General features: G+C 34.5%; 1 protein-coding gene across 1 annotated transcript in view; it reads left to right on the top strand.

The window, feature by feature from the left end:
- LOC136035996 (dynein axonemal heavy chain 5-like) overlaps nt 1-19,346 on the top strand; it is a 261,598-nt gene that overhangs the window by 94,840 nt on the left and 147,412 nt on the right. The window contains exons 17-21 of the mRNA XM_065717914.1: nt 3,175-3,313; nt 4,675-4,951; nt 5,945-6,072; nt 8,302-8,498; nt 10,937-11,122. Of these exons, the coding sequence (XP_065573986.1) occupies nt 3,175-3,313; nt 4,675-4,951; nt 5,945-6,072; nt 8,302-8,498; nt 10,937-11,122 (927 nt within the window). The remainder of the gene's footprint in view (nt 1-3,174; nt 3,314-4,674; nt 4,952-5,944; nt 6,073-8,301; nt 8,499-10,936; nt 11,123-19,346) is intronic.

Below are 19,346 nucleotides of genomic sequence, written 5' to 3'. Positions count from 1 at the left end.
TTTTAAAAGAGCACTAGCCCTCTCAATTTCCAATCAAATAAACCCCCTTTGAATTTTCTACGACAATTCTTTCTATACGAAGTGCCCTTGTCTAAAAACAAACAACCAAAAAATAAATAGTACATTGTGCAACATCGTTCTTACTTAGGCAGCGCCATTGTGCTTCTTTTGATAAAATAACTGATATGATGTCGAGTCTGATTTATATGCCTGAGCCCCAGTACAGAAAGTTTGAGCTTCATGAACTACCCAGGATTTTTATGCTAAATTCACCTTTTGAGTGCGTTAGCTTGACCAGTGCTAAACTTGTTCTTGATACAATCAGAATTTAGCAATCCTAAATTTCGCAAAAAGTTCATTATCGCTTGCAGTGACAACTCGTGGTGACAAGTGGCTTGTTGAAGTTATAATCTACGCAACAAGTAAATAGGAAAGCTGTCAGGTGCAAGTTGTCACCCAATCGAATCATTATGTCAAAATTGTTTTTCTAACACAGAAATCCCATCTATATATGAAATTTTCGCCATCCGTTAGTGTTGGTGATGGATTGGGGACATTATACGACCTCACTGGCGGTTCACATGTTTATGAGAATAAACCTTTATGTATGCGACCTCACTACATGCGACCTCATAAGCTATTCAATTGCTTATCAGAATATGTCTACGTCTATACGATTTACAATGGCGATTTATATGTTTATGAGAATAAACGTGTATTTATGCGACCTCACTTCATGCGACCTCACTAGCTATTCAATTGCTTATGAGAATATGTCTACATTTATACGATTTACAATGGCGATTTATATGTTTGTGAGAATATACGTAAATTTATGTGACCTCACTCTAAGCGACCCCACTAGCTATTCAATTGCTTATGAGAATATATCTACATTTATACGATTTACACTGGCGATTTATATGTTTATGGGAATAAACGTGTCTTTATGCGACCTCACTTCATGCGACCTCACTAGCTATTCAATTGTTTATGTGAATATGTCTACATTTATACGATTTACACTGGCGATTTATATGTTTATGAGAATATACGTGTATTTATGCGACCTCACTCTAAGCGACCCCACTAGCTATTCAATTGCTTACGAGAATATATCTACATTTATACGATTTGCACTGGCGATTTATATGTTTATGGGAATAAACGTGTCTTTATGCGACCTCACTTCATGCGACCTCACTAGCTATTCAATTTACTGTAGATCCGATTTTGGTAATTGCTCAATTGCTTACGAGAATATATCTACATTTATACGATTTACACTGGCGATTTATATGTTTATGAGAATATACGTGTATTTATACGACCTCGCTTTATATGATCTGAATGGATATTCACCTGTTTATGAGAATATACCTGTATTTAAGTTTATATTTGTATGTGTATTGGGGTTGTAAGCCCAAACAAGCTTTGCTTCGGGCCATTTGCTTGTTTTGTTTTGTTATTTATATTAATAAACCCATCTTTCTCTCTATAGTGTTAAACGCGCTCTCTGTTTTTTTACATTATGCTCTCTTTTTTTCTATTTAATTTCAACTGGAATGAATATATTACAACCATGTCAGAGCAACAGATTTTAAAAGATAAAAACCTAAGAAGATGTAAAGTTGAAACAATTCAGAGAAATCTTGTAAATTTTTAATACCCCGCTTCCGAAAATATGTAAGAAAGGTAAGTCTCGTATCTTATTATTTGTGTGTGTGAAAACACTTCGTTTTAAATTTCTAAGTATTCAAATTTGGATGAAATATTCTCTAGCTTTAGGTAAGAAAGGGTTTACAGGATTTACAGGCTCACATAAATGAGAGCTAAAACGGAAATAAATTATAGTGATGCCTAAAAACTACCTAAAACAGTGACACACAACCTAAAACGAACAGAAATACCGTAAGCATGAGAATGGCGTTCATTATTTAAGTGTTCTCAAGATCATAACGTAAGTTATGCGCAAAGTAAGTTATGAAAAACTTCGAGCAATGTGGGTTTATTTGCCAGCACATTAAAAGCAACAATAACAAAAGGCAATAAAATCATTATCAACAAAGATTACTGAGAAGAACTAACAAGAAAGTTTAAGAAATAAGGATTTCAGTCCCGGAAGTCTCAATTCTGGATTTATTACCACTAGAATGTATAACAAGAAAGAGTCTATAGAAATTTCCTTCACTGAAGCCCAAAGGATGATTCGATCTTTAGATGGCTTAGGTGATTTTAGCCCGACTTCTGTTTGTAGTAGTTTGAATTACTACAATATTTGTTTCTTTATGTTCTAAATTATTCATTGATAGCAATTTCTTTTCTTTTTAAGTTTGAACAACTACTAAACCTTATCTCTAGCCTATGTACCTCTGTAATTGTTTTTTTTTAAAGGATAATCCTCAGTATTGTTCTTTTCTTTTCAATTCTGTTCAATTCTTTTCTTGTCAATTTCAGTTCCTTGTAAGTTTGAACAACTGCTAAACTTTATGTCTAGCCCATGCACCTCTTTAATTGTTTAATTTTTTTTACAATAATCATCAATTCTGTTTTTTTCTCTTCAATTCTATTCAATTCTGTTCTTGTCAATTTCTGTTCTTCTTAAGTTCGAATAACTGCTAAACTGTATGTCTAGTCCATGCACCTCTTTAATTATTTTTCTTTAAATGATTATTCTCAATTCTGTTCTTTTATGTTCAATTCTGCTTATTTCTGTTCCTGTCGATCTCTGTTCATTTCAAGTTTTAACAACTGCTAAACTTTATGCGTAGCCCATGCACCTCTTTAATTATTTTCTTTAAACGATAATCTTCAATTTTGTTCTTTTTCGTTCAATGCTCTTCAGTTGTCAATTGTTGTCAATTTCTGTTCTTTTTAAGTTTGAACAACTGCCAAACTTTACTTTCAGTCTAGCCCTTGCATCTCTCTTATTTTTTTTTAACGATAATCCTCAATTCTGTTCTTTTCTCTTCAAGTCTATTCAATTCTGTTTAATTCTGTTCTTGTCAATCTCTGTTCTTTTAAAGTTTGAACAACTGCTAAGCTTTATTTCTAGCCCATGCACCTCTTCAATTATTTTTTTTAAAGTATCCTACCTTTGTATAGAAGGTTTTTTGAAGTTAATTTCTGTTTGCTTCTAACTGACATGAAAAAAAGGCAACTTTTTCATTTTAGGTGCATTATGATTTTGGATTAAGAAATATTTTGTCCGTATTGAGAACCCTTGGTGCAGCCCGTCGGTGCAATCCTCGTGAGGCAGAAGCAACAACTGTAATGAGAGTTCTGAGGGACATGAACCTATCTAAACTTGTTGGTACGATATTATTTAACTTATAATTCAATTTAATTCTATATTAACTTATAAATTCAAATGTGGCTTCTTATGCATTAGAACTTGTAATCTACTCAAAAACACTACATATTTATTCTAGAAGGGGGAGAGGCAAAACTGACAGACCATAAAGACTAATGGCACAACATGGAATGTACTGTAAATTATAGGGAAAGTTGTAAAACTAGGAATATTTGGAAGAGCTCGGTACGGATCTGATTGTCCCAATTCTATACACATATGACTGGCTTTGACGCTATCTTAGAGACAGTTCGTCAGTTTAACAATTGTGGTTTAATGTTGGAAGTTCAATTTACCAAAATCGGATCTACAGTAAATCTGTCTATGTTCTGTAGTAACATGGCAATTATAATGGGTGTTGATGTGCTTCCTTCTGCTAAAACTACTGCAAATTTAAATCAAGGTTAAAAAGATGCACATAGTAAAAATTTAGATGTACCACTAGTATACACCGTACCCTTCGAAAGATTTCCAATGTGATCCAAGCTAGATTTGAGATAAGGACTATTGTTAGAAATCGGTGTTATTTTAATCATTTATAATGCTTTTTTTTATGTAGATATGTTTCAAATTTTGATTGTATAGTGGTAAGATACTTCCCATAAGAAAAATTCAAAGCTGGTTTCTCGTCGAGAATTTGTGTCCTAAAGTCTAGACGCTTAAGCCTTAATATCGTGCTATTGCTGAAGTTTAATCTATTGAGTTTAATGTTAATTGAAGATGAACTCAAGATATCAACACGAAACCTCCGATCGGATTATCAGCAGCCATTTGGTCTTGAATGCTGTGAACTGAACTATCAGGTCATTCATATCCTCATATAGAGTTTTTACATTTACTGACACCGAAGTTGGCATTCATATGCTTACCTGCACGAAGGAAAAGTATGGTAACTCTGACTTGACTAAATTGACTTAAGTCTCCTGCCGGGTGATGCTCGGCGCAGAGAGTTACGTCTGCCTCCTTCATCCGCTTCTGTCCATAGCGATTATTTGCTCTTCGCCCTGTCTGATGTTTGCCATCGTCGAGAACTCGGACAGGCCGTCGGACCAGCGTTTCTTCGGTCGGCCGCAAGATCGCTTCCAACTGGCTTTAATAGGGTCATTGGGGGTAGATGTGATGGGATTCGAAGCAGGTGCCCAATACCAGATTGAAAATTTTTTTTAGTGTTATAACATACCATAATTATGCAATTTTTAATCCAAGTTTTAAGCTTTTAAATTGTAAAGATTGTCTCAAATATTAGGAATAGAATATGTTTTACACCGCTTGATTTAGCTGCTACTTTCAATTGTGCTTCCTCTAAAACTTTCTGTTTTCAGATGAAGATGAACCTTTATTTCTCTCTCTAATAAATGACCTGTTTCCAACCACTGCTTTGGAAAAAACCTCTTATCCAGAGCTTGAGGCAGCGATAGAAGAACAAGTAGAAGCTGCGGGATTAGTAATGCACCCACCCTGGGTATTGAAGCTAATACAACTTTACGAAACCCAGAGAGTAAGACATGGTGTTATGGTCCTTGGGCCTAGCGGTGCTGGCAAAACTACATGTATACAAATTTTAATGAAAGCATTGACAGCTATGGGAGAACCCCATAGGTAATCTTTATAGTTATAGTTTTGAATATGTTTCTTTGTAAGCGTAAGTGGCGTGCAAATGTTTTTATTTGTTTCGGAAAGTAAAGATGCAAAGCTAGTACCCCTAAGTGGAGAGGAGATTTTTGAAATTAAAAGAAAAAAAAGAAAGTATTATTTTTACAAAATTTTATGTGTATGCAAGATATTACATTTTAAAAGCTATTATTTTTTTGCCGTTTGTAGCCTTTTCGTTTTTTCTTTCAATTTAGTATTAGTAAAAACAAAAGGTTGTTTTTAAAACCTAGTTCTTTTTTATACCCTATGTTTAATATTTTCTTTTCAATATCCAAAAATTTTGAAGCCTCAAAGTATGCACGTTTAAAGGAATTAACAGGGGACAAGAATAATGTAACTTTTGAGGAGAAAAGACTCACAGTACTGAGTGACTTTAATATTTGAGCATCAGTAAGCATTTTTGGCTGATCAATCTGCTCTAACATTCAGAAAATCTACTATTTCCTGAAACCATTAAATTTTACTGAAAATATAGAAATTAGATTTATAAAAATCTTACGAAGCATAAATATTATGAAAATAATTTGATAAATATTACAATTAAATATAAAGATAGACTTGAAATAAAATATTTCAGTTTAAATTAAAGGTAAACTGATTGGTGCTTTGATGTCATTTCATGCAGCTTCCTAAAAATTAAGCGTAGCTTATGCATAACTTACAGTTGGCACAGGAAAAAATGTCTTATTTACAACTCAGTTTCTTTTTATTGTATTATAGGGCTATATGCGTTTAGTTTACAGCACATATAAGAAAAGAGGGGGGGAGGAGCTGTACTACTACGGTTTTATTTCGACCTTTTTCTTGTGTTTTGTTTGTCTTCAAAACTACTTGTTTAAGTTGAATTTTCTTTTTTATTGCTTCTTTTTTTTAATGTTTAAACTTTTTAAGTCTATTTCTTATCATATCAATTCTTATTTCATTTTTTTTTCTTTTTAGAGAAATGCGGATGAACCCCAAAGCAATTTCAGCTAGCCAAATGTTTGGCCGTCTTGATGTAGCCACGAATGATTGGACAGACGGAATATTTTCGGCGCTTTGGAGACGGTCTTTAAGGGCTAAAAAGAGTATGCCAAAGGCCTAAATTTTCCTTTCTTTTTTCCATTCTAATTTTTAAAGAGCCAGTTGTTTAGTCTTCAGGTTATAGCCGTAAATAATTGGACTTGTGGAAGGGTTTTGGGACCTAGGAGACGGTTCTTAATGGCAAAAAAAGAATAAACCGCAGACGGTTTTTAAGGACAAAAAGGATGAGACCAAAATGTCTTTTTTTACTTTAACTTTTTGTTAAGCCAAATGTTTGGCTGTGACTTTATGTCACCAAATAATTGAGCTAATAGAATGGAATCAGCGATTTTGTTTCAATTTAACTATTTGTAGTGTAAAATTTCTATAGGTACATTCAGACGATAAAGCCTCTGCATAGCCTGTAGAATCAGGTCTACAACTAATTTTTTATTACTGACATTAGACGCTACAGGTTCTACAGCAAGACCCATGCGTCTATAAAATCAGTTCTGAAAAATTGGGCTCTGATCTCTAATTGGTTGATTGGATGGGCTTAAGGGCAAAAAGGGCAGGGTAAGAAGGCAAAAGCTTTGTTCAATTTAGCTCTCTGTAGCGCCGAACCTTTATTTCTAAAATTAGACGTTATTTACTCTATAATAAAAGTATATAGAAATAGTTCCACAATATTGGGCTCTTCTTTAGGATGGGTTGAATTTTTTTCGTTGATCATCCCTGAGAGACAAACATTGTAAGCCAAAACACTGGATTGTATTCTTTTTTTAACTTTGTGTAGAGCCAAATTTGACGCCAGAAGCTCTACCAAATGTGTAGAGGACATAGAATCAACTCTAAGAAATTTGGCTTTATTCTTGGTAAACCCTAATATTTGGTTTATTGGATAGATGTAATTTTTTGGTTCTTTACAGTTCTTGAAGAAGAAAATAGCTAAATATAAGCTAAAATACAACTTATATGCCCCCTTTTTCACACTCTATTTAGATTGGGGTAGTCAGTCTTATTGCTGTTATTAAATGAAGCTGCGAGTCTGGTAAGAGAATTTAAGGTTAGGTTTCACTAAATTAACCCAAAGTCAACCTTCCTAAAAAAATAAAAAGACAGGTTGAAAAAATCTGAATGAAAATTCAGGGCTCATAACATGCAACGTTTATCCGAAAACATACTGGGAAATATTGCAGGTCAAGCACACGAACATGATGAGTGCGAGACCAAATCCTCAGCTTAATTTAGCCTGAGGTATGTCAAGTTCTCGGGGAGCTGAGAGCTTCACCTCCCCAAGTTCTCGGGGAGGCAAAGCTTTTCATTTCGCCCCTTTTTGAAAGTGGTAATCCCGCTCGTGTCGCAAATATTTTATCTTTATCTTAATTGCTTTCGTTTTTATTTTTTTTCCATTTTCTATTTTTCTATTGCTCCCTCCTTGGTGTTCAAAGGATTTTCTTTGGTGTTTTCTCAAGAAGTCAACTTTTGTTCTATTTTTTCAACTTTCAAGTCAACTGTTTGATCGTGGTTTTATGATCCTCCCATACTTCTTATGTAATTGGTCCGTTCTTTTTTTTCTGTTTCAGTTTGTTTTACCTAAAGAATTTATCGAAGATTTGCTTAATATAATTTTGACGAGGCCAAACATTCATTAGAAATACCTGTTCAGATAAAAATTTCAGATTAATACATTTGGCTTGTTGTATGTTACTTTAAAAATGTCAAGGAATTGAAATCGTGATTTTCAGCCGAAGTCTACAGCGGAAGCTAAGTAAAAATTAGTTTAATATAAATTTTACTATTAATCTGAAGTCTGGGTATTTTTAAGCTTTAAGTCATTTGTCAAAATTTAATTGCATAAGTCAAAGGATAATTTGGGAAAAGAAGAAGGAAGTTTCTGAAAAAATAATGGGATCTTGATGGAAATTACACTACAAAATTAAACACTAAATCTCAAAAGAGAGTAGTTTCATCCATATGTTTACGGAAACCAACTTGGAATGTTTACCGGTAAGGTCAGTTACGGATGTGTCGTTTTTTATTGTGTTTAAGGGGTAATTGTACTGGACCTGTAGCTGTTTAATATCGGTAGAGGACTTATTTAAACAGAAATTATAAGTTAAATGAACTTGGACAGTTAAAACTTAAACTTAAATGAATCTAATTTAATTAACTGTTTAATTTAGTCTGATTTAATGACAAACAATCAACTTAATCAAAGAGGTCAGTTAAATTTAAACTAAATTAAAGCAGCTGATAAAATTGTAGAGGCTCATTATGTTTTTTTTTTTCAGATGAACACATTTGGCTTGTTCTTGATGGCCCTGTTGATGCCATTTGGATTGAAAATTTGAATTCTGTGTTGGATGACAATCGAACTTTAACGTTGGCAAATGGTGATAGACTTCCCATGGGTTCTAATGTGAAGATCATTTTCGAACCTCACAATATTGATAATGCCTCTCCTGCTACTGTTTCAAGGAATGGTATGGTAAGTGGAGTGAATTTACTTTTCTAAGAGTAAATTCCAAAGTGTTACTGCTTTCCTATAATTATATCCTTTCACTCAATTTATGAAGTAGCCTAATAGGAGAAATTTAGATTTCAGAGGAAAATCCAAGGAAACTTCGAGCAATCCAAAATCTGGGAACCGATTGGTAATTTTCATCTTTTTGGACTTTTTTTCATAAAATACCTAATAATAAGATAATTTTTTTTTGTCTCTTTATATCTTGGTTTTACAAAGATAACGATATAATAAACTAATAACACCCTCTTCCCTGTCCATCTTTACCGGTTGTGTTTCTCTTAATGTTGAAAGCATATAGCATAATGTTAAAAGTCTATGTCCTATGTCCAAGAATTTTAATGAGTCCATCAGCATGAAATTAAAGACTTTCTAAGTCTCTAGAGAGTTTATTGCGATTAATTGCAATAACTTGTTGAAAAAGCGGAATTACCGCAATCTATGGAACATGACTTTAATCTCTTCATCTCACATGACTCGAAACCAAACTGAACCTCTTACCGAAAATGGAAGAGGTTTTGCAAATCCATAGAACCTTTGTAACTAAACAAAAGCATTGTTAGCCTAGGATTTCTTGATTGCGTTGACATTCAGACACTTTTGCATGCTAATACCACCACAATGAAATTCCAAACCTTGTAGTGAGCTGCTACAGCTGATTACGAAATCTGGGTCGCCAATTTGGTTCTAACTCTGTATTACTTAGCAGAGGTAATACACTAGCAGATTGAGCTTAATCTCACTACGCCACTACAGGTCTTCTCATCTTCTACTTCTTCTTGTTTTGATTAATATGGAGACGCTTTCACGTAATATAATTATAGGAATCAGATTCCAAGGCTTGCAGTGGGTTGCTATAGCTGCCTTCGAACTTTAGGTTTCTTTTCACCAAGCTAAGGTAAAACCCACTGCACCACTACAGGACAAGTCGCTACAGAGGAAAAAACGTCCAAGAATTTCTTATCTGTAAAAGGGTCCTGCGGAGGTGCCGGGGTCCCTGCTTGGTGGTACTGGACCTGGAGTTCCATTTGGCTGAAGAGATCCATTACAAGGCCCAAAATTTCATCTAAGGATGAAGTTATATAAAAACGTCATCATGAAAATTAAAACAAGGATAAGTAGAAGCACCTGCAAAAGAACAAACTGCAACTCATTGATCTTTAAAACAGAATAAACAAATGATGAATTGCAGTCGGTTTCAGTAAGTGTTTTTTAACGTAATTCAATGTAACTGTAACTGGCTATTGAACGCCAAAAATTACAAAAATCGAAGGAAAAAAGCTTATTGAACACGGTTCAAGCCATATTCAAGTCTTGACCCAGCAAGATTTTTTTTTTATAGGTCTTACCCTTTTTAAAGTATCTGAGTTATCACAATTTGGTTTGTTGTTGCCATTTTTAATTAGTCATATTAAGTAGAATGGTTTGAACAACTTAGATGATAGACAAATATTGAAAAACTTATATGATGGACAACTAATGTCTGACCATGATTGAACGACGACGAGAAATCTGTACTTTTATACTTTGGTATAATATTTACTTTGTAGTTCAAAAGAAAAATCGGCTTTTTTCTTCTTATTTAAACTTTGTTGCTCCACCAACAAGGATGAATTACAACTAGTACTAGTGATTTCCATATTTATCTTATTTTGTTTTCTTCTTCGATATATTTGTTGTACCTTTGCTTGAATTTTTCAAGCTAGGAATTTCCAGAGCTTTTGTCTGCTGGGAGAATATTCAAGGTGGCTATGGATCGCCGGGCAAAGCTCGTTTTCAATTATTCCTGACAATATGTACCCTAGTCAAGGTAGTACTGCAGGAATGTTCATTTACGAGTTGCCTTTAAAATCTTTGCGCTTTCAAGAGTAATCTTCGAAAACTTCTCTGATGGGGGAAATGCATTTATTTTTAAAAGACGTCAAAACGATCTTGGATCGATTGCTGGGGTCTAGCATGAGCGTTTTCAGAAGGTATTGCGCCAGCTGCTCGATTTTGACCACGCTGGGAATTGTCTTTGAAAATTTGTTTCAGTAAGGAATGACCCACTAATATCTAAAGTATTTTGCTGAATATGATTAATGCAAAATGACAGCAACGAACCAAATTGTGGTTACTCAGATATTTTAAAATATATTTGAGAAAAACATTTATATCTTTAATTAAATTTATAGTGGACGGATAAGCTCCTCCAATACCATTTAAAATACCTCAATCAATTCCTCAAAACACGTCAAATCAGCGTTCGGTTACCAGTTATTGCACGAAAACAGGTAGTAAGCCTGTAGCCCAACCTTGCCACCAGCTGGAACCTAACTTCGGGCCAGATGTTACCAAGCAGAGCATCAATCTAGTGTGCTACAAAAATTTAAACTCATAATAAGTAAAGCATTTTCTTTAAGGTGTATATGAGCTCTTCAGGATTGGATTGGAGTCCTTTAGTCGAAGCCTGGCTTGCAAAACGTCCTGAGATCGAAAATAAAGTTTTAGGTGAACTTTTTAGAAGCAGTTTTTCACCAATTCATCAATGGACTAAGCAAAATTTACTAAATAAAATGGATGTTCTGGAGTACAATGTAGTGAGTCAGGTAATTCTTCGGCACTTTCTTGCGCTGCAGTTTATACATCCACTATGAATGTAAGCTTTTTATTTTATTAATTTTATTCGTTTTATCGTTCTTTTACTTATTTGTTTGATAAAAAGCGTGTCAAAACAGGCATAAAAAAAAATCAAGCAATATACACTCTTTTGTGAGGACATTAAACAATAGTTTTGTCACCTTACTCATAACACAAAAAAAGGCATTTCACTCCTTCTTCAAAAAAAAAAATCAGATGGTTTCATGCTCGATCCCCGAAATAGATGATAAAACAAGGTATGCTTTATAATCTAAAGATAAAATTCATAAACTTTTGAGGAAGTCGCTTCAATCTTCCTTCCAAGAAAAACTAAGTAAGTTTCATGCTCGATTTCCTAGATAAATGATAGAACAGGGTATTTTTTCTAATCTAAGTATAACATTCTTAAACTTTTGAGGAAGTCACTTCACTCCTCCTTCCAAAAAAAATTAAGAAAGTTTCTTGCTCGGTCCCAGAAATAGATGACAAAACAGGGTATGCTTTCTAATCTAAGTACAAAATTCGTAAGCTTTCGAGGAAGTCAATTCACTCTTCCTTCTAAAAAAAGAAAGTTCCTGATCGATCTCCGAGATAGATAATAAAACAGTGCAGGCTTTATAATCTAGGTATAAAATTCGTAAACTTTTGAGGAAGTCGATTCACTCCTCCTTCTAAAAAAAAAATAGAAAATTAGAAAATAAAACAGGGTAAGCTTTCTAATCTATGTATAAAATTCGTAAACTTTTTAGGAAGTCGCTTCACTCATCCTTCTGAAAAAGTAAAAAAAGCTCATGGTGGATCCCCGAGATAGATCATAAAACAGGGTACGGTTTCTAATCTAAGTATAAAATTTAAAAGCTTTTGAGTAAGTCACTTGACTCCTCCTTCTAAAAATCAGAAAGTTTCATGCTCGATCCCAAAGATAGATGATAAAACAAGGTATGCCTTCTAATCTAAGTAAAAAATTCGTAAGCTTTTGAGTAAGTCGCTTCACTCCTCCTTCAAAAAAAAAAAAAATCAGAAAGTGTCATGCTCGATCCCTGAGATAGATGATAAAACAAGGTGTGCTTTCTAATTTAAGTATAAAATTCGTATAATTTTTAGGAGGTCGCTTTACCACTCCTTCAAAAAAATCAGATAGTTTCATGTTCGATCCCCGAGATAGATGATAACACAGGGTATGCTATCTAATCTAAGTATAAAAAATTAGTAAACTTTTCAGGAAGTCGCTTCACTCTTCCTCTCCCCAAAAAATTCCGAAAGTTTCACGCTCAATCCCAAACATTGATGATAAAACAGGGTATTCTTTCTAAGCTTTTGAGAAAGTCGCTTCACTACTCCTTGGAAAAAAAAAATTCAGAAAGCTTCCTACTCGATCCCCGAGAGAAATGACAAATCAGGCTATGCTTTCTATTCTAAGTATAAGACTCGTAAACTTTTGAGGAAGTCACTTCAGTCCTCCTTCCAAACAAAATTCATAAATTTTCATGCTCAATCCTAAAGATAGATAATAAAACAGGGTAGGCTTTCTAATCTAAGTATAAAACTCGTAAACATTTGAGGAAGTCGCTTCACTCATCCTTCTGAAAAAATTAAAGAAGTTCATGGTCGATCTCCGAGATAGATGATAAAACAGGGTAGTGTTTCTAATCTAAGTATAAAATTCATGAACTTTGAGTAAGTCACTTGACTCCTCCTTCTAAAAAAAGAAAGTTTCATACTCAATCCCCAAAGTAGATAATAAAACATGTTACACATTATACTCTAGGTATAAAATATGTAAACTTTTGAGGTAGTCGTTTCACTCCTCCTTCCGAAAAAATTCAGAAAGTTTCATAATCGATCCCCAAAAAAGATGATTAAAAAAGGGTATGCTTTCTAATCCAAGTGTAAAATTCGTAAACTTTTGTGGAAGTCGATTACCTATTCCTTCCAAAAGCGGAATCAGAAAAATTTATGCTTATCCCCGAGATCGATGATAAAACAGGGTATACTTTCTAATCTAAGCATAAAATCCATATAATTTTGTGGAAGTCGCTTTACTACTCCTTCAAAAAATAAGAAAGTTTCATGCTCGATCCCAAAGATAGATGATGAAACAGGGTATGCCTTCTAATCTAAGTAAAAAATTCGTAACCTTTTGAGGAAGTCGCTTTACTACTCCTTAAAAAAAATCAGAAAGTTTCATGTTCGATCCCCGAGATAGATGATAACACAGGGTATGCTATTTAATCTAAGTATAAAATTAATAAACTTATCAGGAAGTCGCTTCACTCTTCCTCTCCCCAAAAGTTCCGAAGGTTTCGCTCAATCCCCAACATTTATGTCCCCAACCCTGATGAAACAGGGTATGCTTTCTGAACTTTTGAGAAAGTCGCTTCACTGCTGCTTGGAAAAAAAATTCAGAAAGCTTCATACTCAATCCTCGAGAGAGATGATAAAACAGGCTATGCTTTCTATTCTAAGTATAAGACTCGTAAACTTTTGAGCAAGTCACTTCAGTCCTCCTTCCAAACAAAATTCATAAATTTTCATGCTCAATCCCCCAGATAGATGATAAAACAGGGTAGGCTTTCTAATCTAAGTATAAAACTCGTAAACATTTGAGCATGTCGCTTCACTCATCCTTCTGAAAAAATTAAAGAAGTTCAAGGTCGATCCCCGAGATAGATGATAAAACAGGGTAGTGTTTCTAATCTAAGTATAAAATTCATGAACTTTGAGTAAGTCACTTGACTCCTCCTTCTAAAAGAAGAAAGTTTCATACCCTCTATATTACTCGACAGTCGCTTTACTGCTCCTTCAAAAAATAAAACAATCAGAAAGTCTTATGCTCAATCCCGGAGATTGATGATAAAACAGGGTATGCTTTCTAATCTAAGCATAAAATTCGTAAGATTTTGAGGAAGCCGCTTCACCCCTTTTTCCGAAAGAAATCCAGAAAGTTGCATGCTCTATCCTCGAGATAGAAGATAAAACAGGAATGTCTTTCTAATTTAAGTATAAAATTCATAAGCTTTTGAGGAAGTTGCTTCACTCCTCCTTCCAAAAAAAATCCAGAAGGTTTCATTCTCGATCCCCAAGATAGAAGATAAAACGGGGTATGCCTTCTAATCTAAGTATAAAATTCGTAAGTTTTTGAGGAACTTGACGGTCTGTACCTCATGTCTATAGTGAGAAATATTTGCTTGCCTTGAAGCTCTAGACATAACAAGAGTACAAAAAGATGTGTTTATTTCGCAATTACCGTAAAAATGCTCACACTTTAGGTTAGGCTGTTTTCTTCTCTTAGATGCTTCAGGGTAGACTGCATAATATCTTGTGTATTTTAACAGATTATAGTTAGATTTTAGTTGGAGTTTATAATTTGATGCACTCATTAAAAACCTAGAATTTTCACATGAGTTTTTAAATTTTGACCAAATTCTTTCTCGTGAAAGACGTGCCGTAGGGAGCAAAGCTGGGCCCAGTTTGATCCTTGATAGTTTTAAATAGTTTTAAAAAGCCTGCTACTCCCTAAGTTCTATAATGTTAAATGAGCATTAAGCTTACCAAAAAGTGTGAAAATGACAGTGTTGTTTTGTTGTGAAATTGACAAGTGTGACATATTTTTAATATAATAACATAATAAAAATGAATTAATAGCACAAAAAAGGTTGTTTGGACAGTACCTTCCCCACAAGGCCTTATGGGCAGGAAAGGAAAGTACGAGGGAGAATAAAAAGTTACAATAAAAAATGAAAAAAAATTTGAAATAAAAACTTTTCAGTACTTTTTTAGCTCTAAAGAAATCCTGAATTTCTGTATATGAATGGGTTGTAAAGAAGGCGGAAGATAAATGAGTCACTTGCTCAGAAAAATTAAAATAATCACTTACTCTCAGAGAGAAGAGCAAAAAGGAGAAGACAAAAAAAATAAATAAATAAAAAATACAGAAAACAAAACTAAATATACTGATAAATTGAATAGACAAAATTAATTAAGTAAATCAGTAGATTAAATAGACTCCAATGAAAAAAACTAGATAAAATAACTTCTAAGAAGGAAAAAAAAATTACAATTTTCTTGAACAAACCGAATGAGTGGCACCTTCGAGCTGATTCGGGCAACTTATTCCACACAATATGACTCGCAAATAAAGTTCCAATAAAAAAGAAAAAATTGAAATGAAAACTTTTCATTACTTTTTTAGCTGTAAAGAAATTCTGAATTTCTTTATGTGAATGGGTTGTAGAGAAGGGGGAAGATAAAGGAGTCACTCACTCGTTTACTTGATAGTCACTTACTCGAAATTCTTTATATATGTTCTCCGACTCTATTATTGTCCAAAAGAAATGACATTTTAAGACCTATTAAAAAGAACGAAAAAAGAAACCCCAAGAGAAACAGCCAAATAAGTAAATGAAAATAATAGTCACTTAGGAAATTTTAATCTTACTGGCTAAAATCAGGAAACTCACATTTATTCAGGATGCTGCCTCGATCATAGTATCGTGAGTAAGCAACAGCTAAGAGCCCTCTTTTTCATGGAGGAGAAAATAGGCAGAAAAATCCGAAAGAAAGTAGAAAACTTTGAAAACAGGGGCTTCAAGCAGAAGCTTTCGTATAAGAAACACACTAGTTGATGTGACGCAATGGGTTTTGATAAGTTAAAGTAATAAAACAATGCCATTGAAACAAACCATTCATATTCACAAATTGTATAATTGTCTTTAAATACTGAAGAAATATGCTAATGCATGAAACCATTCCAAAAATCACTTGAACTAAGCAAAGTAGCAGAGATTTGTGACAAGACAAACGGTAGCTTTGTTAATAATTCGTCTAATAATGAACCAATGCCTTACAACCATGCCCTAGTGCCGGCCCCCAAACAATTAAAGAGGGGGAAATGTGAAAATGATGTTACTCATATGAACGTTGATTAAGTTAAAACAACGTAAGACCTTATATCTCGTATAATCATACGGCAGCTTTCAAAGATTCAATAAGAAGAAGTTAAGCGTCAGAGCTTTCAGAAAGACATTCCTGTATTACAACTTTTGGACCTAGAGCCATCTGTGAACCGCTGAGAGAATAAAAGCAGTAAAAAATAAAGAAAAAATTACCAGGATTAAAGCCACGATTTATTATAACGGTTACAATGCCCAGTTGTGATGATACGATGTATATAATTTGAGTTTTACAACCATTTGCTGTTTTAAAATGCTGTGGGAGTGTGTACAATGGTTTCTAAATTTATTAATAGGGGGAGCTGGGGTACTAGATTAAAGACATAAACAATAGTCATTTTTTTTAGAGTGGCTTGGGTAAAAGTGATGATATTAAAATAAGATACAATTTTCGACAAAAAGGTATAATTTTGTCAGCACAGCATTTCAAAACTAGAATTAATTCTGGCATTTTTCACTTCAAAGTCAGAAAACACATCACCTTCAATTCCATTGGCTGGATCTGTCTCAAAGCCATATTCTAACTTTAAATTAAACAGCCTCTTTGATAAGTGTGTATTTTAATGTTTGATAGAATCAAACAGCTCTTGGACAGAATGCCACTATGATTGGAAATAAAATTCTTAAGACCCATTCACAATGAAATTGTACAAGCAAATAGATTTAGCTTGGGCTAATCTTGGGAACTAGGCTAAATCAAACCCGTCAATAATAGAGATTAAAATAGTGTCCAGAACTGGATCAAGTCAAAATCGAAGTTCCATCTATTTTATCCTAGGCAAGGACAAGCCAATCAAAATTGTTCGTAGAATCTATGATTTACTGAGCCCCCGAACCTTGACAGAGATAAAAAAAAAAACTGCAAAAAAGTAATATATATATATATATGTATTGATTTCAGCGTTTGAAATCTATTTACGAATAATAAAATAATGTCACTAGTATCAGAATAATAGCACTAGTATCAGTTAATAGCAGTTTTGGAACGGAATGAAATTCAGTGTTATGCGTCTCATTCTCCTTTTCTTAAATTTCATTGTGAACGGACCTTGAGCAAGTCAGTTTGACATGCAAACGAATCCATAGTTCATGGTTTTTCTTGTCATCCTCTAGATAATGAGAGGTGGAATAAGCTAATATTTCAAAAATGTTGAAATTACATAAGAATCCAAAATGAAAACAATTTTAGATCCGCGTTCTCCAGCGAAATGATAGAGAGATTGAGAAGCTCCTATTCCCCTATTCTCAGTGTGAGAAATCTAATTTGTTAGTTCAGTTGAAATTTATTTATCCCTTCCGCGAAATTAAGGAAATGCAACAAAGAAAAAGGAATTGTAAAAAGAAAATATAATTCGAAAATTCAGTCTGTGTTGGCAAGCAATTTAATCTTACGGACGGAATCCAATTTCGAAATGAAATTGTTTTGGGATTTGTTTTGGTCAGCCCGAAATATTGAGCATAAAAGGTAGTTAGAGGCTCTCATACTCTCGCCAGAAGGTAGAGATAATCTAGATGTAGCATGACAAGAACAATGCCAGATATTAAAAAATTTGGATTGCATTAAATATGTGGTTGAGTTGGAAAAGCCCAGGAAAGAGGTGGAGGCCCGTCCTATCAACCTATTGGGGTTTTGAACTCAACGGTCGCTGAGGATGAATTTGTTTTTAAGAAATTTGGTTCAAATCTTTGGATAAGCAACTAGCCTTGGGCCTATCATGGCCAATTATGATTACCTTACCAGGATACAACTTTCCAAAGCCAGCGCCCTTGGGAATTCCCTCCCACATCAAGAATTGTTATCTCTTCTCCCCACCCGTCAACTATATAGCCCTTTACCTCGTTCTCACCCACAGTTGGTATATGTGACGGCTTCCTATTTATCTGCACTTTGAGATAGAACGAAGCAATGATTAATGGACTCCCACTCCACAGCTGCATCAACGTTCTGAAGGTGCCTTTATATTTGCCTGAACCTCCCCTTCTCTTCGATAGAACGTTAAGTGTAGCTCTTTTGTCGCAACAGTTTTATTTCTCGATTATTTTTATGCCAGTTTCACGGCAGGTTCTTTCGCCAGTATTATATAAAGTAGAAGTGGCGACAGCCTTAAAGATTGCTACAGAACGGTTCTGTCCATTATTAAACTAAATATTCAAATTAAAAATCGACTACATAAAGTTAAGAGGGAAAAGACGTATTTTCGACTTTTATTAGAATTTTAGAAACAGACAAATCGTAAATTACTTACTTTCACTTGTGGCGGGAGTAAGGTGTTTCCACCTCACCGATATCCAGGATCCTTGTGACCTCTTTAGACCAGGTTTCACAATCTGCTGCCAATTGTTCTGCGAACGGGATCCACTGGGCCGACGATCTGTGTCCAAATTTCTTAAAGCCACCAATGGGATTCAGGTCAGACTTGATCAGGGTTCACCAGTTCTTGTTTTGCCCTCCTTGAAGGCTCTTCCAAGAGTCGCTGGGTTAAACTAGAAGGATTGGACGGGAAAGATATTCTGGTGGTCTTTGCAGGACGTGACCCAGCCATTCTAAGCGGCGCTTTTTAACGGTGGTAGCGACATCTCTTCTAATCTTGCTGAGTTGGCGAATATCAGAGTTAGATGTACGATCTTCTCGGTGAATTCTAAGTATTTGACGTGAGCCTCCATGTTCAAAAGCAGATAGTGCTCTCTCGTGTTGAAGTTTCAAGGACCAAGTTTCACGTCTATAGAGTAGGATGGTTCAAACCATGGCCGTATAGATTCGACTTTTAGTCAGAATGGAAATTTCTTGGTTCCAAAGGGGCTTTCGAAGGGACGCAAAAACAAACTGCGCCTCACCTTATTCTTTGCTGGAGGTCTAAGTCTGAAGAGTCATCAGTGGAAAGTATGAAGCATAGGTATCTAAAGCACTCAACCCTTTCTAACTGAGTTATGTTCACGCTCAAAAATATTTTGGTCAGATAATTCATGACCATATATTTAGTTTTCTCTACGCTTACTTTAAGTCCAATCAGACTTTACTATTCTATAATATCATCTAGTATCTTTTGAGTATCTTCAGCGTCAGAGAGGAGTCCGACATCATTAGCGTAATCCAAGTCGGTGCAACCATTGTGTTGCATTAGGGCATTTTCTAGCAACCAGTCTAAACAGTAGTTAAACAGGATTGGAGAGAGAGCACAGCCTTGCTTCATTCCACTTTCGACTAGGAATTCCTCAGTTTCCTCGCCATGGATTCTTATCC

Source organism: Artemia franciscana, chromosome 15 (genome assembly GCF_032884065.1).
Source record: "Artemia franciscana chromosome 15, ASM3288406v1, whole genome shotgun sequence".
Taxonomy (NCBI): Eukaryota; Metazoa; Arthropoda; class Branchiopoda; order Anostraca; family Artemiidae; genus Artemia; species Artemia franciscana.
Note: the sequence above shows the minus strand (reverse complement) of the source record. Positions and strands in the feature narration are given on the sequence as shown.